Genomic DNA, 26844 nt, shown 5'->3' with positions numbered 1-26844 from the left:
ACCTATGAGCTTAATGGGGGAAAGCAATTTTTCTTGAATATACTTTTTTCCTCTTACAAGATTCTGAACTTAGGAACACTGCTTCGCTGACTCTTATGTAAAAAGATGACAATATGGCTTCCTCTCAGAAACTCTGAAAAAGCAGAAGTGGTGGCATTTACCTATAGTTCCAGCAAATGCAAGGCAGAGGCAAGAGAATCATGAGTTCAGGCTAGGTTATAAAGTCAGAGAGTCTAGTTCAAAAGACTAACTAGAAAAGAACTGCAAGGATGAAAGGAGCAAATAGCATGACACATCCCAGGACACCCAACACCTGCCTGTATACCTGCAGAGGTAGAACAATGGCAAGGCCCATGGATGCTCTAGAGCCCATGGACAGTGGTTAAGACTAGAAGAGAAGCTTCACTGCTCCAACTCAACAGCATCACCAACAAGCCACAACACAGGAAAGCACAGAGAGCCTATCTTAAACAGACACTTACCACATTCATTGAATTTGTCCTTTAGCATCTTCCATGTAAAATCAAATGGGAGCTGAGGAAAAAAGAGGCAGACTAATCTGTGATAAAACAAAGTCTTAATGTACAAACACTACAATAGATACGAGAATATGACCTGAAGGTACTTGGGCTGGGTATAATGTGATTTGCCTAGTATATGTACAGCCCTAGATTCAATCTCCAGTAATCCCTCCAACTCCAATTAAAAAAAATCCTCATTTCCTGACCTCTGTAAGATAATCAGCAGGGAACAAAACAAGTCTATCTAGAATTAGGCTATTAAGTGGCACAACTCACAATTTGGTGACAAAATGTAATTCATGCACAGCTACCTTTCCCGGAATTACTGTGCCAAGACTGGAGTGCTCCTTAAGCCAAGGGATCAGAAACCACAAACCTTTTAGAGCTCAGTCAATTCCTCACCTGGCATACCACAGGCAAATGCCAGACTATTGTATTTGTTTCTTTGTTATTTTAGAGATGGTGTCTAACTTGGTAGCTCTTGTTAGACTGGACCTCAGAGTGTCACCTCACCTCCGCCTCTAGAGTGCTGGGATTAAAGGAGTGGGCCACCATGCCTGGCACTGGGACTACTGCTATTCCAGTAACCCTTCAACCTCCTGCCCAACTCTGGAGATGGGCAAGCGGTTTCCCCATACTGCCCAGTTCTCCCTTCATCAGACTTTCCTCTCTGGTCTACACCATTCTGTCCACTGACCTCCCCACCACTTCATTCATATCAACACAGGAATTCCACTAAAGAACCACTTACATTTCTCACAAATATCTGGCAGGCCTTCCTGGCTACTCCAGGTGCATGGCCTCCAGCTCCGCCAAAGGAACCTGCGAAGCTTCCTCCAAAGTTGCCCCGCTCCATCTCAATGGCTCGGTCAAAACTAGCACCGCCGGCGCCACCCATGGCCAGGCCCATTCGCTCAATACCAGCGCCCAATGCTGGGCCCATGGCAGGGCCCATCCGTTCCAGGCTGTTGGCGCCCATTCGTTCCAGGCCCATGCGCTCAAGACTGTTGGCTCCCATGCGCTCAAGGCCCATGCGCTCCAGGTTGTTGGCGCCCATGCGCTCCAGGCCGGTGGCCATACGATCCATCACAGGACCCATGCGCTCCAGGCCGGCCCCCATGCCTGTGGGCACCATTCGATCCATGCTTAGGCCCATTCGCTCAATGGCAGGACCCATGCGCTCTACACCAGAGCCCATGCGCTCAATGGTTTGGCCCACACGGTCAATGGGTGCGGCCATGCGCTCCAGGCCGAAGCCCATACCGGCACCCATGCGCTCCACACCAGAACCAATGCGTTCCATGGTCTGGCCCATGCGCTCAATACTGGAGGCCATGTGGTCAAGGCCTAGTGGGCCCATGCGCTCGATGCCGGAGCCCATGCGCTCAACTGAGCCCATGCGGTCCATGACCAGGCCCATACGCTCAATCTCAGAGCCCACTCGATCCATGCCATGGCCTAAGCCTGCGCCCATGCGCTCCATGCCAGCACCGCTAATGCGGTCAATGCCAGGGCCCATCCTTTCGATCCCAGGGACACTGCCTCCAGCTCCACCTGAAACAGGAATAAAATAAAATAATAAAAGGCACAAGTGGAAGTCAGGGACTTGTGTAGATGTTCATATACTAATGTATGCCAGGCTGGGCACTTCAGATCCTAAGTTCAACCACAAATCAGCAAGTCATACTCAAAGTAATTTACGATTAAACAACTCTCAAAAATTAGCATTGAAATCCACACAATGATCCTTTCCACTACATAACAAAGGTAAAGTTTTTAAAGTAAAATTTAGAAGGAATAAAATTTCATCTCCATACTGGTACCTGTGACAAGCTATAAGTAATCACACTTCATTTCTTAAAAAAAAAACAAAACTGTAATTTCCCCAGCAGCAGACATTGAGAATGCTCTTTAAAAGAAGCATGGAAAACTTCATACTCAGGGATAACTGACAGGGAATTACATGGAGACAATTCACAGTCACTTACAACCTTCATCCTCTCTTAACTTCTCCCTCTTAAAATGCCCTGCTGATGGCTACTCTGGCTGCACTTTCAGGGCATAAAATGATTACACATTCATGTAAGCAAAAAGTAAAACAAAAATATTCATATAGACCCCCAATGTACACAAGCACACAAACTGGTCATTTTCTATAACCTTTCCTTCTATAAGGAAAATTGATAGCTATTTTATTGCTTTGGAAGTAAGATGCTGCCAGCATGGTAAGTTCAGTTCTGGAAGAGGCTAAGGGTCAGAGACTAATGCACAATGACTCTTATCCGTAAAAACACAGACAGGACAGGAAAGGTCTGACTCCATCACCAAGGCCAAGACGCCACCAACTTCACCAAGCAGAGCTCAAAACTGAAGTTTCATATTACCCACTTCTCAGCCCACAGCTAGCCTCCTACTGACACAAGGTGCAAATTCAACAAGAGATTACCCAGCAATTTTTCTAACAGTGTGACCTGGCCAAAACTGTGTGACCTGGCATAAATCAACTCACCTTTCTGTGCCCACTTCTGTGGCTGAAATGCAATACACTGATTGGCAAAATCCAAGCACAACTTCAAGAATGTTAGCATTTCAGAACAGAAATACCTCACAAAGCTCATTTCTTTATATTTGCAGGATGAAAAAAGTTGTTGGCTCAACACATAATATAGTAATAATGCTGGCAGCCACATGCCCACAGCAGCAGAACCAGGAATAAACTTAGCAATGATCAAACAGAAATTCCTGGCAAGTGGGCTGCCAAGAAAAGACGGAAGGGAAAAGGGGGGTGGAGGGGAGGTGAGCCTTAAAAAGGTAAGGTTAGGGCTGGAGAGCTGGCTCTGCAGTTAAGAGCACTTATTACTCTTGCAAAGTACCAGAATTCATCCAGTTCAGTTCAGAACCCACACCTCATAACTTTACGACTACTTGTAGTGCCAACTCAAAAGAGGTCTGCCGCTTCTGGTCTCTATGGCGTGTGCGCACACACACACACACACACACACACACACACACACACACACACACACACGCACGCACGCACGCACGCACATTTAATTCTAAGTGCTCATAAAACTATCATGGAAGAACATACAATAAAATGTTTGCAGTACTCAATGTACATGCAGGTTTCAACAAACATTTGTCATGCATTAGGTGGTGCACTTTTCAGTTTTTTTTTTTTTTACGGGGTTGGGGATTTAGCTCAGTGGTTGAGCACTTGCCTAGGAAGCGCAAGGCCCTGGGTTCGGTTCCCAGCTCGAAAAAAAGAACCCCCCCAAAAAGACTTTTAGCCCCCCTGTAGGTGAGTTTGTCACTTGTCATAAGCCACACAGTTAGGAAAAGGCAGCAATTGATACCACCCTGGGTCATCTGTGTCAGAGCCCATGTTTGTCACATTACTGTTGACTTCTCATTAAGTACTTGTTCTAACAACAACAACAACAACACAGAGAACAAACAGCTAAGTGATTCCTACCTCCTCCTTGCTTTGCAATGATCTCTCCTCTCTTCAGTGCATTACTTAGGATTTCTAAGGAAATCAGGAAGAAAACATAATTAGCCAAATATTTTTGTAACAGAAACCTGCTCATTATGTTCTAAAAGTATACATAGATTTTAAGAAAAAGGGGGACGGATTTGAGAAACATACATAAAACAACATCATGCTAGGACTCCTTATAGCTTTAGCATGAGGCCCAGTTTACAGGGGTGCCTGCAAATTTGTCCAGCAAAGAGGACAAAACTTCAACCTTGCTCAGTAGCAGTTTTCTAAAGGTGGTCTAGACACACTTAGTATTGAGGCTTCCTTAGTAGGCAGGAAACCAAGGGTTCTCCAGGTGTCCTGGAGCCTGCATGGACTTTTCTCCGCATCACAAGTCAAGGTATCTGTACAGAATAGGAGGTGAGACCATCAGCACCCACTGAGTAGGCAGTATGTGATGGTGACAAAGGAGAATTATTTCCCTGCCCACTGTCCCATCGAGAAAATGTTGCTTGCTGGCCAATGGCTCATACCAGCCTCAGGTTTGCTACTGCTTTAGAAATTCAAAGCTTTAGCTTCTATCATGTGAGAACACATCTACTAGCAGAAAATGGGTCCTTAAATTACATCAAATTTGCTAGCTGGACTTCCAAGCAGTCATAAGGGTTTGCAAATGAGCCCACAGGGGAAATCTTTATGAAATGACATACACAAGCAGATCCACTTTCTGTGGCCATCTTTTAGGACTACATGCTTATGCCTATGCCATGCTCTATGCCGTCGTGCAGCCATAGCAATCTTAAAAGAGTATATTTGCCAATGGCAGGCATCTAATGGCCCAGAAAGAATGCCATCCATGTAACCTTTGCCCCTCCTGAGGTCCAGAGCTGTTCCTACAGACTCTGGTTATCTCCTCTTAGTTGGGAAACACTGTGTATGGTATTTAAAAGGGAGTAGGTGACTTTAGGCAAATCACACTCGGTCATCATCTTTGCAGGAATGCATAATGGGTAGTATTTGCAAGGAATAGAGAGAAGATTCTTAAATGTACCCTGCTTGCTGATAAAGAAGTAGAATAATCATCATCCTGGGCATGTGGGAAAATAAAGGGGAGAATGAATGGCTACTTGGCTCCCAACTTAAGCACAGACCTAGCAAGCTTGGGGGATGTGAGCTAAGGACCCAGTTCCACAGGGCCTGGTTGATAGAAGACATTCCTGTTATTGTTTTGGAGACAAAAAGTAAACTTAGTGTGGTGCTATGAAGTGTGTCAGTCAGAATAAAAACCTCATACTGCTGTGTTGTTCCAGGGCATTGTATACAGGTCCACCTGTGTTGACCTAACAAGAATGAAGTTGAGACTTGCCTACCAGAAAAGGCAAGGTACCCAAGAAAGCTAGGTGCTTCTGTGTCAACATCCTGAACAAAAAGAGCATGGCCTTAAAAAAGAAGGAAAAAAGACCCTGCCTTGGCCTTGGCCTCTGTATGCTCCAGCACTCTTGTTTCCTAGCTGTCCCCAAATGGAGATTGTTGCAAGCCTTTGTGATTAATAATTTGTATTACAATGGATACCTAAGTATTGTTATTACACATTTTTCCCCCACTGTAGCTGGAAATCAACACTGCTTCTTAGGCAACAAAATACACAGAAAATGGAAGCTCTTTATCAAGAGTCAGTATTAATCTGAAAATGCTCAACCTTGCTACATGGACACCTGAGACGCATTTTAGCACTTGTCTGGATTTCACAGAACACTGACGCTTACTAAGAATGCCTACAACAGGAATGTCTTATCATTAAAGTTTTGCTCACTGTCCTTCTAATGTGTGCTTGAGGTCATCAGGTCATAAAAAAATCTAGGAAAACAGAACTAATTAGAAGGAAGAGGGCTTTCAAAAGAAATGATGAAACTTCCTGGAAACTAAAGTTTCTTGATAGTTTGTTTTTTAAGAGATTTGTAGACTTAGAAACTGGGTGGTGGTGGTGGCATACATCTTTAATCCCAACACTATGGAAGAGGAGGCAGATCTCTGTAGTTCAAGGCCAGTCTGGGCCAGACAGAGAAATCCTGTCTAGGAAAAATTAAAATATAACAAAAAAAAAGTATCTATAAAGCAAAATAAACAAACAAAAAAAGCACAAACAACTTGCATGCCACAGCTGTGTTCTATTTCTTACTTTGTAAAATAACCATTTTAACATTTGATAAAGCATGTATACATGAAAATATTTATTGAGAAAATATTCATTTTATTACCTTCCTTGTACTTTACAAGTAGGGAAGTTTTACCTTTTATGTCATATAATAAAAGGACATCTTTGAAAAGGAAAATAATCCCTCCTCACCCCACCCTCCCAAACTTGCATTTCTCCAGTCTTTTTTGTTTGTTTTTTTTGTTTTTTGAGACAGGTTTTTATGTAGCCTTTTGGCTGTCCTGGAACTAAGAGATCCAACTACCTCTGACTCCTGAGTGAGAGGAGCATACATTCTCCTCAGTCTTTTGCTATGTAGGAAAATATACTCAATAAATTTAAACTTTCTATAGATATTCATAGACAGCTCCCCTCACCACCCCACCTCCATGCAGATGCCCCAACTAACTCTGTACCAAGTCTCTGGGCCTCCAAGTCATTGACTTCAATTGTTCCTTTATCCTGTCTCCCTACATTTTTGCTTTGAGCATAGCTTATCTACTGGTTGTAAAGAGCAATCCTTTCTAGGTCTTAGCATATTGCATGTGCTGCTGATATAGCAACTTGGCCAAGGTCACATGCCTGGCAAACATGATCCAAAGGCTGCCCAAACCGAATACCTTCTATCCATTTGTTCTTTATACCACTGTTAACACTGCTGAGAGTTATTTGCCATCCTATCCGTTACAATGTCTTAAAAATGTTGAAGTTCTGTAAGAGACAGGCCAAACACATTTAATACCTGCCTAAGATGGTCTTCACGGGGCTGGGGAGATGGCTCAGTGGTTAAGGACAGACAAACTGGGCTTGATTCCTAGCACCCACATAGGCTCAGAACAGTCTGACCTCAAAGGCAACAGGCATGCTTACGATGCACATACATACACAGGCATATTCATAAAATAAAATTCATTTAAAAAAAAGTCTTGGGCTGGAGAGATGGCTCAGTGGTTAAGAGCACCAACTGGGGCTGGAGAGATGGCTCAGTGGTTAAGAGTACCCAACTGCTCTTCCAGAGGTCATGAGTTCAATTCCCAGCAACCACATGGTGGCTCACAACCATCTGTAAAGAGATCTGATGCCCTCTTCTGGTGTATCTGAAGACAGCTACAGTGTACTTATATATAATAAATAAATAAATCTTTAAAAAAAAAAAAAGAGCACTAACTGCCCTTCTGGTGGTCCTGAGTTCAATTCCCAGCAACCAAATGGTGGCTCACAACCATCTGTAGTGGGATCTGACGCCCTCTTCTGGTGAGTCTGAAGACAGGTATAGTGTACTTACATATGTAAAGTAAATAAATATTAAAAAAAAAAAAAGTCATGTATGACCCCTACCTCCATCTACTTTATACCTGTACATATACATCCACCTCTCTCATGCAAGATTCAAATGTGCATCACTTTGCTTTCCGCCTCTACTGAAAAGTCATAGGAAAATCTAGTAGTATTGGATAGACAGGGGAGTATAAATCCATGGTATGCTTGTCTGGCATGCCTGAGGCACAGGGTTCAATGTCCAGCCGAAGGGGGAATAAAAACAGTATTATTTCACTCCTTGGGAATATCAGGCAAATTGGTATTGTATAATATATACCTTTTAGTGTATAACTGTAAGTTTGCTTGCATACAGCTCACACTTATCCTTTCAAGGAAGTAAACAATTAGAGATATGGAAGTTAGGCTGGGTTAGAATTTTTACATTTGTTTGTTTAGACGTGCTGCCTATGGGAAAGTGCACATGCCAAGTTGCCAAGGACAACTTGTAGAATTCAAGTTTTCTTCTTCAACCATGTGGATTCTTGAGACTAAACCCAGTTCAGTGGAAATGTAAACCTATCTCTGCATTACTCACAATGTAGCTTTCCTGTATCTCTTCACCACCATCTATCTATATTAAGAATCAGAGAAAAGGTAACAAAACCTACACATAGCTCTGTGTACTCTGGAGGCTGGATGGTGCAATCCTCAAAAACACCTTAGAAGATGCTAGCCTGCCACATACTGCTTGAACACATTACTAAAGAACAAAAACAAAGCAAAAAATAACCAAAACGTGAAATAAAACAAAACAGCACAAATTCTTAATGACTCTTATGACTTAATCTTAATGACTTAGGGAACAGTACTAGCAGCTTTTCAGCAAGTAGAAATCAAACTTCTTTTGGCACAGAGAGGATTTTTAAAAGCAAAGACATCAAGTTTCTCAGCACAGGGGGTACCACCATGCTAGAGGTGATCCTAAAAGACAGGATGTAGGCATGATGAAGAGGTGAGTTCTAGAGAAAGGCTGAATTCCATACCCCAGCATCGCTAATTAGTAGCCATATGACCCCTAGTTTCTGACAAAATGAGGGTAACAACACCTACTCATGTGATTCTTAGAAGGACTGAATGTAGTGATATTGGTTGTTCTGTTTCTAAAATATATGTTGGTTAATACTTAAATGTGAAGACGATACTGTTTCACTTTTGGACCATCACACTGGCACCAAGACCTTTTGATATCTCCCATTCTAATTTATGTACTGAAGAAATCTATATCTAATTATGGTTGTCTTAGGAATCAAGTCAGGTGTTTTAAATCTGAGCATATAAGAATGAATCATAGCCATGCAGGTGGCCTATGTCTTAATACCAGTACTTGGAAGGCAGAGGCAGGTGGATCTCTGAGTTTGAGGCCATCATGGTCTACATAGAGAGTGCTAGGACAGCCAGGGCTGTCTCAAAAAGAAAGCCTGTCTCAAAAAAACAATAAAAACAGGAGGAGAAAGAGGGGAATGATTCTCTTCACCTAATAAATACTGCATGACTTACTGTTGCAAGATTTACAAACACCTGCGGTGGGATTTACCTTATTACCAGATATGTAGTAGCCTAATGCATTCTGGACAAACTTTGTCTTCTCAAATAATGAGATCTCATTAACTAATGCAAGTAGATGCAAGGATGAATCCATCCCTAAGTTGTTCAAGCCAAATATACAGAAGACAGTTATCTGAAGTCTTATCACAACTAATCTGACTTCCATCAAGTAACTCTTGGGTGACTCAAAACCCCACAGATTAGAGAAAGCACCACTGATTTCTATTAAAGATGGTCCAATCCTGTATTATAATTCATATCTACATAAGGCCAAGTATTCGTGTGTACATAAGGCCAAGTAAACTAAAAGGCTAACAAGCTGATGTGGTCAGCATTACAGGCTTGATGCTCTGAAGTTACCTGAGGTTTTGGAACCTCTTCTGTACTTGCAAACAGATGGCCTTATTTTGTCAACTAGGCAAACAACACCCAAGAACAGGTCAAAGCTGTGTTTCAGGATGAATGACATCTCCAATGCAGTGAAGCAAGGTGTATGTAACCCCCTTGTAATTAGTATCATTAGGAGATTTAATTCTTTCCAATAGTCAAGTGTGATTCCTTGGGCATACTGACTGAGAGAAAGGTCTTGTCATGAGCAGAGAAACTGTAAGACTTCATTAGCAGTTACAGGATGAATGGTCTACCATGGGCCAAGTCAGGCATGCATTTACCCACTTCTCCTTTTCTGACCTCAGGCCCAGGAGCTCCAGGGCTCAGGTCTAGAAATTACTGTAACCCTATGATTGAATGAACCTGGGAAAAAATATACCCGTTGAATTTATGTCTACATAAGGCCAAGTAAACCAAAACAAGGCCAGCAAGTTGGCATCAACATACTGTTAATCTTGTAATATAAGCATTATCACCATAAGGTTGAAAGGGATATTATAATGTGTTACATAACTGGATTTATAAATAATTTTTCCACATTTTGGAGTAATCAGGGTAACAAATAAAAATAAAATGTACCAGTTTAGCATTCTGTGCCAAGAGCATTTTGGAAGGCATTCTTTAAAAAACTATCATTATTATTTGCGCATGTGTATGCGGTTAAGGGGGTGGGGGAGAACAGACACGCAGAACCTGCAGAGATCAACTTAGGTGTCAGGTTCCCTGGAACTGGAATACGGACAGTTGTGAGTCATCATGTGGGTGCTAGTAATTGAACCTGAGTCCACTACATGAGTTGTGTATATACTCTTAAAAGGTTGAAATCTCTCTCCAGTCCTGGAAAATGTTTTTGAACGCTGAAGGCAGTAAAGAAATTTGAAATTTTTACTACTCAAGTAGTAAGGGGGTTTGATACATTGGCTACCTTCAAAGTCTTAAGTGAATTAGGTTTTTTAGCAGTTTCAAAGGTATGTGATTAAGTGGAAAGACAGAAGTAGGACATCACTCACAGTAGGCTTACAAACAACAAGAAGAATCCCTCGGCTATCAAAGGGTAGACAAGTCACAAGCAGGAGGGAATCCCATTCTTACCATTTATCCGGCCCATGTTCATCCCGGATCCAAATCGCCCCATGTTTTCCATACCACCACCAAAGGGTCCTTCCATGCCTATAAGAAAAGTATTTAATGTCATCCCAACAAACCTGCTCACATTCTTCAGGCAAGGAAAACTTTATATTTCACTTTTGACATTATGTTATGAATATACAAAGTTTTAGAGCTTTTGGGTAAAGAAAAGATTTGATTTCCTTTTTTAAAACATGGCTTGATTCGACCCCTTCGTGAATACACAAGCAAGAATACAGAGAGAGAAAGCAATCTGCCCAAGGTCACAGAGCTAGTTAGTAAGAAACCCAGAACCAAGGCAACAACAAATAACCACTGGAATAATATACAAATAAAATCAAGTAATTCTTAAGACTTCTAGAAACCAAAGGAAGATACCACACAGGGTTTTGAAAACAAGGAAAATGGGGGGAAACACTTTGATTACATTATTTTAAATTTCTTACCTCCGATTTTATTTATTCCAAATCCTATGCCTTCCATTCCCATTCCTTTAAAAGAGAAAGTCAATGCAAACAAACTTTATGTCAAAACAATAATGCTTAACTTTAAAAGCACAAATTCCAAACCAATACATTAAAAAAAACTTTGATGTTATTATATTTCAAAGGTGGGGGTATCCACTATCTTAACTGTCAAGATTGTATTTCAAGCAAAAGCTTTTAACAGAGTAAGTTTAAATGTAGATTAAAACTAGAGCCCATGTAATCTTATTAAATGACCAAGCCAGACATTAAATATAAAATATAACAATCAGACACAAACTATGTAAAGTCGCTTTTTAAAATGTTACAGAACAGAAAGAGATGATTTTAAAACCCTATTAAAAGCAAAAATTAAATAATAATAATAATAATAATAATAATAATAATAATAAAGCAGTTTCTAAACCATACATGCTCCCTCCACCATTCCCAATCAAATAAAGTGTGTTGAGGTTGGTAGAGCCATGAGATCAGGGATATGTAAGAGTGACAGTGCTAAGGCAAAGCATCCAAATAACCATTTCAAATGATTCTATGAAAAGTCCAAGTCTATATCCAAAAGAATGAAATATGCCTTAATAGCACAGAAATATAGTACTCAGAAACTTAAAAAACACACATAGCTAAGCTTTTACTCATTCTATTTTTCTTGTCTTCTGAACAAAAACTCTCAATTTTTCCTTGTAATCCATGAGTTTTGTCATTCATAAAAGCTTTCAAATTCCTTTTATTTTACCAAAATGCTCATACTATAGAAAAAAGTTATGTCAACATCAGGTGCAAAATAGTCTTCTTAACAGGCTTAAAGCACCAATGGTAGAGCTGTGGGTCCTACAGTCAGTGGGCTGGCTGCACTGTTACCCAGTGTGACCTTGGGTGAGATCAACTCTCTACCTTGCTTCCTTTTAGTAAATGGTCTATGTCTGCTCAAAAGTCATCATGACTAAGATGAAGAGGCACAGTGGCTTAAAAAAAAAAAAAAAAAAAAAAGTCAACTCAAAACAATGCTGCTTTTGTGCACATGAGGATGAAACAAAAATGAGATTTTGTCCCAATTGCATTAATCCTATTTGAAAATCTCCAGATAGAACTGACCACCTAATAGTGGCTTTTAAAAAATTCAATTTTCCCCAGTTATTCCCACTACAATTCTCACCTGCAGGTCCTAGGTTTCCCATTCCAATGCCTTTGTTCAAGTGGTTGGCATCAATAGGCTGCCCTCCAGGTCCTAACCCCATACCGATACCACCAAGTCCATCTGAAAGAAGCAGAGAAAGTCAAGAATGTGGCTTCCCTTTCTGAAAACACGGGATCCTCAGAGGCAAGACACTGGTATATTCTGGCTGCCATGCTTCATCCCTAGACCAAGCAAGCCTGACTTGACTTTAACACTTATACACCTGCATATCTTTGAGTGTCCCTCTTTATACACGTACAGCTTTTTACATACAGTCAGACTGGAGCATATAATATGTACCTATATAACAAGGGCAGCTACAAAGTCAGTTTGCAGGCTGGCAAGACTCAAGGGTTACGCCCAATCCTGAACTCTACCTCCAGAACCTATGGTAGAGAAAGCTGGTAGATTCCAGTTGTTCTATGCCCTTCAGGCACCTGTACATTTACACAGACATACACATACAAAATGAGTGTATGAAAGAAACAAATACAATAATATAGTACCACTATGTAGCCCTCTCTGCCCTCAAACTTACAAAGATCCACATGACCCTTCCCTGAGTATTGGGATTAAAGTTATGCACAATGCCTGAGCCCCACGCCATTTTTTTTCTCTAAAAAACTCTAACCTTTTTCTCTTCCCTCCCCCTTTGACCCCTTCTTTTAAAAATGAGGTCTTGGGCTGGAGAGATGGCTCAGAGGTTAAGAGCACTGTCTGCTCTTCCAGAGGTCCTGAGTTCAATTCCCAGCAACCACATGGTGGCTCACAACCATCTATAATCAGATCTGGTGCCCTCTTCTGGCCTGCAGGAATATATGCAAGCAGAAAGCTGTATGATGTATACATAATAAATAAATAAATGCTTTAAAAAAAAGTTTTAAAAATGAGGTCTTACTCTGCAGCCTAAGGCTGGCCTCCAACTTGAGATCAACTTGCCTATAACCTCTGAATGCTGGTATCACAGATGTGGGCCACCACCTCAACAATTAATAAATTGATATTCAGCACATCCTCACCGCTATGTTCCGCAAACACAAACAAGAAAACAAGAATGCAGACTGATATTTGGAAAGAGCTACTAAGGCCTGACACTTAAACCAAGATAATGAGCGAAAAAAACCACGTCAGGCTCTAGGTACTTAATCTAACAAGTAGGTTTTAAATTGCATGGCAACAGCTCCAAGAAGTCACCAAGGGTTATTACTCTAATGTACTCAAAGCTCTGAGATCAACCCTTTGAGCCATACCAAGAGGCCAAGAACCAAGAATAATGGGCTCCCTGGGGCATAGTGCTCTTTACCTCTAGCACGAGCATCAACAAGAACCACAACAAACTTGTTAAGTGACCACCTGCAAATAGGTAGTAAGGAAATATGGTCCTTTCAACAGACAAGCCATCTCCTGTCTCCCTGATCCCTTTTTTGGTACTGGCTAATCCAATCAGTATATCTGCATTTCTGATCTATTCTTAAAGCCACAGGCTCTTTCAGGCTACCATTACACAATTTCATTAACTTTTTCATCACTCTGAAAACCTCATCCCCAGTAGCAGTCACTCCTCAGCTCTCTCCTCAGCAACCATGGGACTTACTTGCTGCCTTTTAGATCCACTTGTTCTGGGCACTGCCCAAAATTGGAAACAAGGTTTATCTATACTTCCATTTGCAATTTGTCTAACTACCCACCTACTCCAAGACACTTTCAAACTGCATAATTATTTTGCCCTCTATATCTGGGCAGCCTGCCTTGTCACAGTGTAATCCAAGAGCCCTTCTTTAAAAAGTATCTGCAACAGAAAAACTCAATGCGTTGCTCTCCTAATTCTTTTATAAAAAAAAAAACCAGGACCAAAGCAAACCATTAAAAAAAAAAAAAAAAAAAAAAAAAAAAAGGTTTAATATGGGGCTCATGGTTCCAGGAGTTAGACTCCCTGATCATCATGGCAGGGAGCACAGCAACAAGACAGATACCAGAACAGTAATTAAAAGCTAACATCTCTACAAAGACAAAGCAAAGAATTAACTGGGGATATTGTGGGCCTATGAAACCTTGAAGCCTGCCCCAGTGACTTATGATCTGCAATAAGGCCAGACCTCCTAATCCTTCATAATCGTACCATTAACCGGGAACCAAACATTCAAATATATGTGCCAATGAGGGCCATTATCACTCAGACCACCACACACAAAAAAGCCTTGGTACACAAGTCAAGGTCTGAGGACAACTTGCAGGAATCTCTTCCTCGAACATGTGGCTGCCAGGGGTTAAACTCAAGTCATCAGGTTTTGTATCAGATCCCTTTACCCTCTGAGCCAGTGCCACTATCAAAACTCTTTAAGTTGTGAATTTCTTCACTCATTTCTTATCCTGAAAAATCTATAGAAAGCAACTAATCAAGACATGCATAGCAAGTGCACATCATTAATCCCAACACTTAGGAAGTTAGAGGCAAACAGATCTCTGTGAGTTCCAGGCTAGCCAATGCTACATGGTGCAACCTGTGTAGGGTGGGGTGGTGACAGGACAAACAGATCAAGAGAATCCCCAGGGTAACCTTTCCACAATTGCAAGTGTAAATATAACTGTAACAGTTTCTATTTAGTATAATTCATATACTCACGGGGAAGTTGCTGTGGGCGTTCAGGAGGAAAAAAGTCTCCCTTTGGTAAAGCCCTCTCATCCTGGAAAAAAAGAAAGAAAGAAAGAAAAAAAGAAATCTCTACTGGAGCACCAATAACAAAAGAACCAGAGAAGCCATCTGTACACCTCCACACCTCTAATCACAACACTTCAGAGACTTACAAAAAAGGGTCAGGAATTCAAGGCCAGCTTTGGGATACACACCAAGTTCTAGGATAGCTTACATTACACAAAACAAAACAAAAAATAATAACAAAGATAGGTTTGGAGATGTAGCCCAGAGATAAAACACCTGCCTATCATTTACAAGGCCCTGTGGCCAGTCCTTAGCACCAGGGAAAAAGCAAAAGTTTAAACTAAGCAAACCAGATAACTAGTTAAATATAAATAAACTATGACATAGCCACGGCACAGAACTACATCAAACATAAAGAGATATATGGGAGTATGTTTTTATCTTCTGGGCCAACAACAGGAAGGATAAAAATACATTTGTATTATTTGGTGAGTAGGGCAGCACCTGAGCAATAAGTACCAGTGAGGCTTACACTATCATTTCATGGTTTAATTATTTATGCTTATCTTATGTGCACTGGTATTTTACCTACATGTATATCTGTGTGAAGGTGTTGGAACTCTTGGAGCTGGAGTGGTGAGCTGTCATGTGGGTGCTAGGAATTGAACAGGAGTCTTCTAGAAGAACAGCCAATGCTCTTAATGCTAAGCCATCTCTCTAGCCTCTCTTTTCATGTGTTTTGAGACTTATGAATCCATTAGCTATTCAAAGAATTAAACTCCTTCAAATAACAAAACCTATAGTTCCATTTATTTCTGAATCTGAACCCTAACCAGACTGCCCTCAACATCTTCCAGTACTGTTTCTATAAATTATTTTCTTTGGCAACGCTATAGCAGAGTTATTGTTTATGAAGACTAACTCCAATAGACCTTTAAAAGCTGTCTGAATCAAATATTTGTTCATTACAAATATAATACTAACCAAACACTGTATGTTGTACTTTGAAAACTGGAGCTCGCAGGATACTCAATGGACTTCCTGAACATAGGAGTTAACAGTAATAGTCAACCAGAGAGGGATCTACAGAAAAAATTTCCATGAGCAAAGGCGCTCATCTCTCCGCAGACTACTAATTTAAGGGCTAGATATAGTTTTAGTAATTCTAAATTTCCCCTAACTTATTTGAACATATTACAAAGAAAGTGATCCTAGTAACTTACCATCTTGACGTGCATCGGTCTATCAAACAGCAACTGGCCATTAAACATAGCTGGTTATTACAATTAAGGCTATTTCTAACAACTGTTAAAGCATACTATATAAAACGATAAAAAGGTAACAACCCCATAGCTACCAGTCCCTCTCTGAATTCATAAGCAATTTCAACTCTTTAGGTATGAAGTTTTAGTAAAGACTTTATACTACAAAATGTTTCTGGTTAGTTAAAGCAAGCAGTTTTCTATGTGTTCAAGAGTTTTACTACTTCTAAAATAGCATATTTTCTGGATAAATCATACAGTAATACTCTCCTGAGTTTAATTTCTGTAGTTATGTGTGACATGCTTCATGTAACTTTAAAAAGATGTAACCCCAGGGCAAGCCTATGGCAGGGAGAAAGGTCTCTTCAATGTCTACTCTACAACAGACAGAAGGTTCAATTCAAAAGGATATTATAAACAAATAAAAGTCCCAGTTCTTATGAGTTTTCCTAAACTCTTCTGAAAAGACCATTCTTAGCATGTCTATCCATTTGTGTTCCACTCCAGAAAATTTTCAGATTCCATAGTAATTTATTCACTCTAGTCACAGAAAAAAGTTACTTCTGCCTTATTATTATAATATACTTAGGTACACTAATGTCCAACAGTGCCGTGGGCACTGTCTGCCATGAGTAAACGCCCACAAAAGGATACATATAGCTTGCACAGCTTCAATGGACTGTTCAAAAGTCACAGTGCCTATTCCACGACTTTTCCCATCTTTATCTTCCAGAATGTCTGCTCGGACCACCACACCAGCCATACTAAATACTTCTTTCAGTTTCTTCCAGCCAACTTTATAATCCAGCTAGGTGAAAGAAGAGGGTAGAAACCTCAAGGTAAACTTTGGAGAAAAAGACATACTTTTACTATTAAGACTTGCTTGACTGACTTCACAAGAAAATTAACTTCAGTGGAATTTTTCAAATAGGATTGCAGAGCCTGGCCTTAACTCTGCTATTTATTATCTCTTCTCTTAAATGGAACAACCTAAGTCTCCTCACATTTAACAAACTTTCCCCCTCAAACTTAAAAAGCCAGCAGGATGGTGGTGGCACCTGCCTTTAATCCCAGCACTCAGAAGGCAAAGGCAGGTGGATCTGAGTTGAAGGCCAGCCAAGGCTACTCCACAGACAAATTGTCTTGAAAACCCCAAAAAGTCACTCCTTCTTTTAAGTCTGTCCAACACTCCTGAACCCACTTTGTCCTAAAAGTATTTGTCCTTGCAGAGAATAAAGATATCACCATTTACTCCAGACACAAAAACTGTAACTCTATTGTCTGTCCATTCTTCCCTATACCTAAATAAACCCCAATAAGGATGCACATACAGCTACTGCTTTTGTTAAACGCCTGAAAAACACAGTAAACAAGACCTGGGTAGGACTGAGATCAATCCTGAAGCCACAAATGCAGGGGTTACAACAGAACAAAGTAGAAGGCCTACTTTAAAATAAAAACAAGCTATCCATCCTAAGTCTTACTTAAATTACTTGTATAACAGTGATACAATCAATCTAAAGTGTTTTGCACATTTTTCTAACAATGTAAAATTAAATGCATACTATTTTCACATATTCCCACCCCTCCCTATTTTTCTATTTTAGAGAATGTTCCCATTTACTTACATTTGCTACAAATACTGTGCTTCCAAGTCTTCCAGCCTGTAATGCATGGATAATCTCATTTGGGATGTTAGGATTATTTAGGATACTGGGTGGGATATTAATCATTCCTGGGCCACCTGGTCCCATACCCATCCCACCAGTCGTAGCCATCACCTTTTGCATTGCTCTCCTTGCATGTTCACCATCAGGATCCTGAAAGAAGCACAAAGCGTTATAGCTTGAAGTAGGTCAGAATAGGCTTGCAGAAACTAGTGGAACTGCTGCCTTCACCACTACAGAGGCTCCCTTCTGCCGAGGTGCAGCTCAGCTCAGTGAAAGTTTCTGCCTGATATTCCAAAGTGCAATCCCCAGCAACAACCATTAAACAAATAAAATACAATAAAAAGGCTCTCAGTAAAGCACTGTAGCAGTGGTGGTAAAATAAAGGTCTATAGCCTTAACCCTCAGGATTGCTAAAGCAATTCAAGGTCTGTTTGAACTCAAAGCCAGCCTACAAAGCTAAGTGAAGCCTTGTCTCAAAGTAAGTAAAAAGCTTCACGTAGGACTCTGTTACAGTCCAGTCTGACACTCCTTGCTGTGTACTCAGTAAGTCTCACTTTGGATACAACTTAGTAATGGCAGACCTTATCAAGCAGCACAGTATGCACCAGTCACCCCCATTTCCAACACCAAAGAAAAACAAGCAAACAAAACAACAAAACTGCAGAAACTAACAGTTTGAAAAGTATTTCTCAAATTAACAAGACAAAACAAACCACAGCAACCAGAAGAGTTCTAGAAGAGTAACAGTTCAGAACCAAAAGGCATAAAACTAAAAATCCAAAAACGATTTTGACTAAAATGAATAGGTAAGGGATAAAAGGATTGGCTGACCTGAGTTAAAAATTCCAGATTGAAACAAGGTCTTCAGGGGCATACAATGGTTGACTCTTACTATTAGAGTAACTTTGTAAAACTCATCAATGATTTTTTCACAAAGTCTGAAATCACCATTCTATAATCCCAGGTTCCCCCACCCCTCAAGGGCACCAGTGCTAGCACTTAAGTACAGTCAATGCAGTGTATCAGCACCTAAACAGAATTATGAAAATCTGATGCTGGCATGATTATCTATCTTATTCTTATTTGTGTCTGTGTGTCCATATGGGATATATAGCAAATGTATGTGAACATGCCTTGGAGCTGGAATTATACAGGCCGTTGTAACCTGTGTATTTCCCACTTGAGTGCTGGAAATTAAATGCAGATCCTCTCTAGAAAAGCAACAAGCATCCCCAACCACTGAGCCATCTTTCCAGCTTGACCCAATTCCTGAAGGCTGCCTCTTCAATTTACCATTAACACATAAGAACTGACTTACACCTAGCCATGTTTTCCTCTAAGTCCCAAATATGTTGTGTTCCTTCCAAAAGGAAAAGGTCTAGAAGAGTGGGTAAGGCAGCTGGAACCTTAGTTATAAATTAGCCTGGGATACACAGCAAAAAACTGTTCTCAGACATCTCAACACTGCTCCCTAGATATTCAGTCAAGAAGGTAAATATTTGACAGTTAATACAACATCCTTCTATAGAAAAAAAAAAGTATAGTGGCAATCTAGTAGGCACAAAGCCCTGGGTTCAATCTTTGCCACCAACAACATAAAAACCAAACAAAGAAACAAAAACCCCAAGGTTTAGATTTAATAAAGATGAATACATTCATTTTATAAAGTTCAAAGATGGATAGGAAAATGGCTCAGTGGGTAGATGAACAAGCATTAATACGGGAGCTCAGCTCCTCAGCCATCCATGTAAAAGCTGGGGGTGTGGAGCATGCTTGTACTCCCAGTGCTAAAGGGAATGGAAAAACAGAAAGATCCCTGGAGTCCACTGGCCTGCCAGTCTAGCTTCAACAGTGAGCTCAGGTTCAGTGAGACCACTCATCTCAAAATCTAAGGTGGAATGATTGAGGAAGAAAAACATTCACTACTAGTATGACCACCTGTGTACACAAGTGTACACAAGTGTACACAGGTACATAGCACATACACAAAAATAAAGAGGCAAATGGTAAATGTACTGTGACACATCACTGCGATCCTAACACTTAGGAGGCTGAGACCACCAAAACTTCATAGCAAAATTCTATCTCAAAAACAAAACAGAACAACAACATCAAAAAAACAAAACAACTCAGATGGGCCAAGAATAGTGTTCAGATTGGTGGATAAAAAGACTCCCTTATACAATTTCAATTCTAAAATCCAGAAGCCCGGGTTTTGTATTTCTCAGACAGCAAGGATTGAAGAGTGGTAAGCTTAGGTTACTCAGGATCTGCTATTACAAAGTCACTATCTTCTTAAATTAGTAGCAATTAAGAGATAAAGAAAGTTCATGAGTTCAAGGCCAGTCTTGACTACAGGGTCTACCTTAAAAGAACAAAGAGCCAAATAAGTCAAAAACAATAGGTATATCTACTTAGTACATTCTAGTCAAAGGCCATTCTTTTTTTTTTTTTTTTTTTGGTTTTTTTTTTTTCCGGAGCTGGGGACCGAACCCAGGGCCTTGCGCTTCCTAGGCAAGAGCTTTACCACTGAGCTAAATCCCCAACCCTGTCAAAGGCCATTCTTATCCTCATCAAACAATTATACCTTACTTTTTGAGTTGGAAATGTAATTCAGTAATAGTCTGTTTTCCTAGTATGTACAAAGTCTTGGGTTCCCTCACTAACACCAAAGGAAAAGGGGAAAAAAAGAGCTCACTTCTTTGACTTTCAGTGGCCTTCCACTCAGACTATGCTTGTTTAGAACTTCGGCAGCTTTTTTCATGCTCTCCTCCATCTTGAACTCAACAACACTATAAAAAAAAAAAAAAGTCAAAAAACAAATGAATGAAACCAGTCTTACTTGGAAAATTGAACTTGGAAAATTCAAATGCCAGTAAGTATAAGTAAGTAATACTTACGCACATCCCTTTGAAAGAAGCCACAGACCAGTAAGATGAGCAAGGGGAAAAAGAAAAAGAAAAAACAAAAACAGTAAATATCAACGACAGTTATGAACAAATTAAAATATGATGTTTGTAACAAAAGTCAAGATTTTTTAAAAATTAATCCTTCTAAGGGGAAGCTGACAGAAGTGCATGACCTAGCCTTCCATGTAAAAAGCTGGGCTCCTTAATCTCCTTTTCCTACACATTATCGGCACTGCACTAAAACTAAGTTATAATGAGCAGACCTAAATCAGGTTCTCCAAGAAATCACACAAACTTTTGATCTGCTTCCCTCTGTATTCAATCAATCCTTACCATACTCCTACTAAATAAATCCATCCTCTCCATAAACTAAATTCATCCTTTGGATTATTCTAAGCCATTCTATTACACGACAGAGAATAGTTTATGTTCTCATTAAACTAGGCCAATTTTGAACATTCAGGTTTGTAATGTGTGGTTTACAATTACTGGCACAAAGGCTACTTTTCAGAATCTTTGGTTCACACAACTTTCAAATCAGCAAACAACCGAGAGTAACATTTTCTAGACAAGAACACACTTTTACTTTAATTATACCACCACTAAAATTCCATGCATAATTCACACACAGCCAATTCCTGTTAAACAAAGAGACAATGCTGCTATTGGTCCCCAGTTATCCAAATTGGGCATCCAAACAGAATACCAGAAAGCTCTTTGGCCAGCCATTTGGAAAAGCGGGACTCCTGTTTGCAAGCCCCCTCCCACCCTACTGGAATGTTGGCAAAATCAAACATGGCTACAGTAACATGAGCACTCACTGCCTTCCTGATTTCATTCGAGTCCACGCCACCATACAGTTACATTTGTCATGTAGTAAATCCACAGAAGAAATTCTCTCAGACACTTACCCTTGACTTTCCTTCAGCGTCCATTAAGAGCTCCACGTATGTTACCTCACCAACTACAAATCAGTTTCCAGACGACACATAAACCAAGGGAGAAAAGCCAAGAAAACAATGGGAATTTAGAACAATCATCAGCAACCTTGTATGGAGCCTCTGCCTTATAAGAAAGCCCAGAAACACTCCATATTCTCTAAACCACCAAACTAGGCATTACAGGTGTGCAGTAAATAGGTGAAAACTCATTAACAATATGTCCTTGATTTTCCTCCCACCACAAGCACACTACTTCCACAGATTTCCATTATCAATTTCCCTGTCTGTAATGCTCACTCATGACTAGAGGCAATCCAAATCCACAGGAAAGAATTCTGCAAGATTCAACTTTCAAGAAAAGGAAGATGTTTTTGCATCTTACTGGTGAAGTCAAGATAAATCGCACACACATCACAATGCCACTGAACTGAGCTCACATGCCACAAATACAAGAACATACCTATACATAAACCAAAAGGCATATAGACACAACTTCAGGGCCAGCTTTGTGTGTATAAACTGTTTAACAGTTCAGGTTTTTAGCCTAAATCATCTTGAAATTTCTAATATTAACAAGCAGCCTCTCATTTTGTACTGGGCTCCTCAAATTCTATACCTAGATTCTGCATACAGTCCAAGACACCACGGTTTGGAAGAAGAATACTGGCTATACAATTGTTAAGTCAGAATAGTATCAAGCCTTATTCTTCCATTTTTAAAAATCTCTGTAAGAGGGTAAAAGTTTAAGTTTGGGGTTCAGTTGGCAACAAACAGTTAAACAGTACAATGAATCTAAACTACATGCAATGGAAAAAAGCAGATTTTCAAATTTTCAGTAGATTTTCCTCAAGGTTTGGATTGCCAATTCATGACCACCAGAACCAGATGTTAGAATCCATCTAAACAACCACCAAAATGGCTGCTGAACTTGAAGATGGCTCAAAGCATTAACTTGTAGAAAACAACATCTAAATCCAATTTCCAAAGTTTAAAAAAGAGAGATAGGGGGAATTTCCTGGGAATCAACCCCACTCTTTCCTTAGAAGGATGATTAACATCTTTAACGCACTTAGGTTTAGCAGTGCTCAGGGAAACATGACCCATTAATGGCCCAGATTGGTCCTCTCTACTTACAACTCCTTTGTTCAAAGGATGTAAGAATTAGAATTTTTCAAATACAAAAAGATTCGGGGTTGGGGATTTAGCTCAGTGGTAGAACGCTTGCCTAGCAAGCACAAGGCCCTGGGTTCGGTCCCCAGCTCCGAAAAAAAGAAAAAAGAAAAAAAAGATTCAAATGGAAAACATAATTATTTCACAAACACAATGAACATTTTAAGGGTGTATTTATTAATGGAGTTGCAGTGTTTGAAGGCCAAGTGTTCAAAGTTTAAACTTTATAGCCTCATCCTATCCTGAAATGTTACAAAACTGGTACTTTGCACAAAACAAGGAGAATCAGTGCAAAGGGGGGAAAAATAAAAGGAGAAGGGCCATTACATTTGACTCTGAGTACATACTTTATGTGGGCAAACAAAAAAACTGATCATAGCCAAGTGACAGTTGTACAGTTTGGCTTTATGTTATCCTTACAAAAGTTTAAACAGTTCCAAAACTCCATGACCACTTCTAAAGTCATTTTAAAAAGCCATTTATTTCAACAGCAGCAGCCATTCAATGACCAACAGCTCTTATCTCCACTGATGAAAATGCCTAGTGTCAAACCAGTGAAGAAATTCCAAGTTTATTTCCTACCAGCTGTGACTACTGCTCAATGACCTTAAATAAAAGAATCACTCCATCAATCTCAAGACAACTTTTAAGTTTGTCAGAATCCAAGGACTGTTACGTTTGAAATTTCTAGCTTGTGTCCAAAGACACTTTACCCAAAACAATGTTATTACAACCTAGAAAACAACAAAGTCCAAAGCAAACTTTTTCCACAATCATAATCATTTAACAAAATACCAAGTTAAGAAAATTTCAGCTTTTCCCATTTGACATTCTAGTAATGACACACATCCAGCTTCAATTCTGTGCACTAAAAATTTGATTTAAAAATTATATCCCTTAGAAATATTTTCTCTGTGGCTCAGAAGTATTTCTAAACTGAGGTACAATCAGCATAATCATGCTCATCCCAAGTTTGGAACATTCCCATCTTGATACACTGAAAAACTTCATCTGGTTACTCTTAGGGAATCTGCCAACTGCTTGTAATTCACATCTATAGAGGTAGACAATCATGAAAGCTTTAAAAAGGCTGATTCATCTTTTGTACTAGTATGTAGTTAGGAGGTAAGTTAAGTGACAACAGCAGCCACACAAGTGAACTCAAAAGTTGATGAAATATGCTATAGCTCTTTGATCACGAACATGGATAAAACCCACAGAATCCCAAGATTCTGTGACTTCTAAGACAAGTCTATTGTACCCTTAAATGTCAAATTATCTAAATAAAAGACTGAAAAAGAAATAAAAAGAATAAAGAAACTAAAGCTTTACTGAAGAGAATGCAGATGTGTGCTTGTGTACTAGGGATTGAACCTAGGATCTTTCTTTCATCTTTTTTTTTTTTGCAATCTGAGTTTGTATCTTTGTGAGATGGGGTGGGTATTCATGGCACCATTGTGGAGGTCTGAGGACAACCTTAGGTATAGTCGTCCTTGCCTCCCACATTAAGGCACTCTCATTTTTGCCTCTGCATACACTAGTATAGCTGACTTGAAAGCCTCTAAGGATTCTGCCACAATCTCCTTGTAGGACCAATGAGATTACTGTAAGGTTGTGAGGATTCAAGATAAAGTCTTATGCATGTACAGCAAACACTTTTACCTACAGAACCAGTCTATGTTTTTAAAACAAGGTCTCATGTAGCTCAGACTTGCCTCTAAATGTACAATCCTCCTGTGTTCACCTTCTAAGTGCTGGGATCACAGGGGTGTGCTGGGGGATATGTACATGAAAGAAAGCAGGACAGACTGTTGAACATGCTCTTTTGTATAATAATGGTCAATACTCAATCTAAGAGAAAACTGTATAGATTAAAGGCCCGGTCCAGAAAAATTTCCCTGTAAAGACAACTTATGTTGGGAGCCCGCCTTTAGCCCCTTGGAGGAAGGCGGATCTCAAGGCCTCAATGGTACCTGTCTCAAAAAAAAAAAAAAGACAACTACCTATAGCAAAGACCACAGAAGAAAGCTTCACAGGCTGTACTCCTGGGGCTCAACAGCTGTACTTAAACATCTGAGTACTTGGTTTGCATAGCAGGCCTAGCAAAATAACAGCTCAATTTCCAACAGGAAAATATGAAGAATAGACTGGGCAGGAACTTCATTTAAATTGAAAGCAGTTTTGTCTCATTCAACCCACAATGCAAATTATTACAAAGAAACAGGAGAGGTTTGCTGTTGGACTACTTCTGCCCTCTGGGCCTCAATTTTCTGTCAGCAGCAATCTGAAATTTATTCAAAGTGACGAACATTAAATAAGAATGGAAGGATTAAAGGCTTAAAGAAGTCTTTGCTTATACAAATTAAACTGACTGCTGCTAAACTAGGATTTGAGAGTAAACTGTATCACTGACTTTTCTTTCTTCCTCAAACTGGGCATAGTGTTTATTCACCAGTGCAGCTAAGTCCAGCCAGAGTGGCAGCTGCCCCACCTCCACACTGCTTGCTCTCTAGGTAGACCAAGAAATAAGAAGCTCAGAACCCAATTTTCTTCATTCTGAGAATTTTAATGTCTCTAACTAACCTTACACATTAAGATGCCAAAAACAAAAACAAAAACAAACAAACAAAAAAAAACAAAAACGAAAAAACAGAAACAAAATAAAACAAAAACCTCCACATATTTGTTTAAAAGAAATCTTCATTTTTGGTACTCAAGCCCTACAGAGTCCCATATTCTGTTGTAATTCATCTAAGTAGCTGTGGATGAAAGTTACTTTCAAACATAGTTCTGGAACCTGTAATTTAAATTCATGTAAAAGTAGTTCCCTTTTTTATTTTTCCAATCCAAGAACTCTCTAGCACCACAACCATTACCCCCATTAAAAAAGATACTTAAGTTGTGAAAGTCATCTGTCACCCTAGCACTTGGAAGACTAAGGCAGGAGGGATCAAGAGTCTGAAGCAAACCTGGGATGAGAACCTGTCTTGAAAATAAATAAATAAATAAATAAATAAATAAATAAATAAATAAAAGTTGTACCTTAATCTAGGAGCTGCACTGACAGGAGTTGAACAAAACAGCAACATGGCTCAGAGGAAAACAATGCTTTCCATACACCTTGTTTTAAAAATGGGTAATAATGGGCTGGAGAGATGGCTCAGTGGTTAAGAGCACTGGTTGCTCTTCCAGAGGTCCTGAGTTCAATTCCCAGCAACCATATGGTGGCTCACAACCATCTGTAATGGAATCTGAAGCCCTCTTCTGGTGTGTCTGAAGATAGCTACAGGTTACTCATATACATAAAATAAATAAAAAAATATATATACATACATTCATATGTACATATGTCTATATAAAGGGTAATCCTCTGACTTCACCATTAGTACCAATCACCAACAAGTTTTGCATCATTTTTCCAAGGGGAATGTGCAAGTGACCAGGTTTTTATCAGACCATTAACAGACTGTCCTAAAATGCTGATAAAGTGCTAAAATTAAACACAAAATATACACTTGATATCACAGAAAGGGAAGTCCAGAAGTCAGGAAAGGGTACATGAGATGCTATTGCCAGTACTGTTGCCCTTCCTGTCTTGTTCTGAGAGGCTGCAACTAAAGACAAGTTGCAACGGTAGAGACTGGAAGTAAAGATAACTAATCCTAGTTCTTTTTCCAGGAGGACATAGTTTTATCAGGGTAGAACGCAGATTGGAAAAACTCCTTTCATTGTGTCAGTCTAACCTGGTCACCAGCAGTCTAATCTGTTTAGTTGTGGTTGCTAAGAAACAAATCTTCAGTTTAAGTACCTTTATCTGCCACTCAAGCTTTTCAAAACTTAGGGTTTTCTGACAACACATTATGCCTTTAATCCCAGCACTGCAGAGGCAGAGGCAGAGGCAGAGGCAGAGGCAGCTGTATCTCTATGGCTACCATGGTCCGTATAATAAGCTCTAGGACATTCAGCTACAAAGTGAAACCCTGTTGTGAGAG

At 39.8% G+C, this 26844-nt stretch overlaps 1 protein-coding gene across 4 annotated transcripts in view; it reads right to left on the bottom strand.

Moving 5' to 3' along the window:
- Hnrnpm (heterogeneous nuclear ribonucleoprotein M) overlaps positions 1 to 26844 on the bottom strand; it is a 37856-nt gene that overhangs the window by 2171 nt on the left and 8841 nt on the right. For 2 of the 4 annotated variants that reach the window (XM_032910036.1, XM_032910022.1), the window contains exons 3-15: positions 21653 to 21705; positions 20733 to 20740; positions 20531 to 20624; positions 17791 to 17982; positions 16817 to 16970; positions 16124 to 16173; positions 14865 to 14925; positions 12221 to 12322; positions 11026 to 11070; positions 10544 to 10621; positions 3997 to 4050; positions 1273 to 2075; positions 483 to 534 (exon numbers count right to left, since the gene is read on the bottom strand). In XM_032910036.1, the coding sequence (XP_032765927.1) occupies positions 483 to 534; positions 1273 to 2075; positions 3997 to 4050; positions 10544 to 10621; positions 11026 to 11070; positions 12221 to 12322; positions 14865 to 14925; positions 16124 to 16173; positions 16817 to 16970; positions 17791 to 17982; positions 20531 to 20624; positions 20733 to 20740; positions 21653 to 21705 (1746 nt within the window). The remainder of the gene's footprint in view (positions 1 to 482; positions 535 to 1272; positions 2076 to 3996; positions 4051 to 10543; positions 10622 to 11025; positions 11071 to 12220; positions 12323 to 14864; positions 14926 to 16123; positions 16174 to 16816; positions 16971 to 17790; positions 17983 to 20530; positions 20625 to 20732; positions 20741 to 21652; positions 21706 to 26844) is intronic. The other 2 variants (XM_032910028.1, XM_032910045.1) reach the window with 2 other exon arrangements.

The sequence above is a fragment of the Rattus rattus genome, chromosome 1 (genome assembly GCF_011064425.1).
Source record: "Rattus rattus isolate New Zealand chromosome 1, Rrattus_CSIRO_v1, whole genome shotgun sequence".
Lineage (NCBI taxonomy): Eukaryota > Metazoa > Chordata > Mammalia > Rodentia > Muridae > Rattus > Rattus rattus.
Note: the sequence above shows the minus strand (reverse complement) of the source record. Positions and strands in the feature narration are given on the sequence as shown.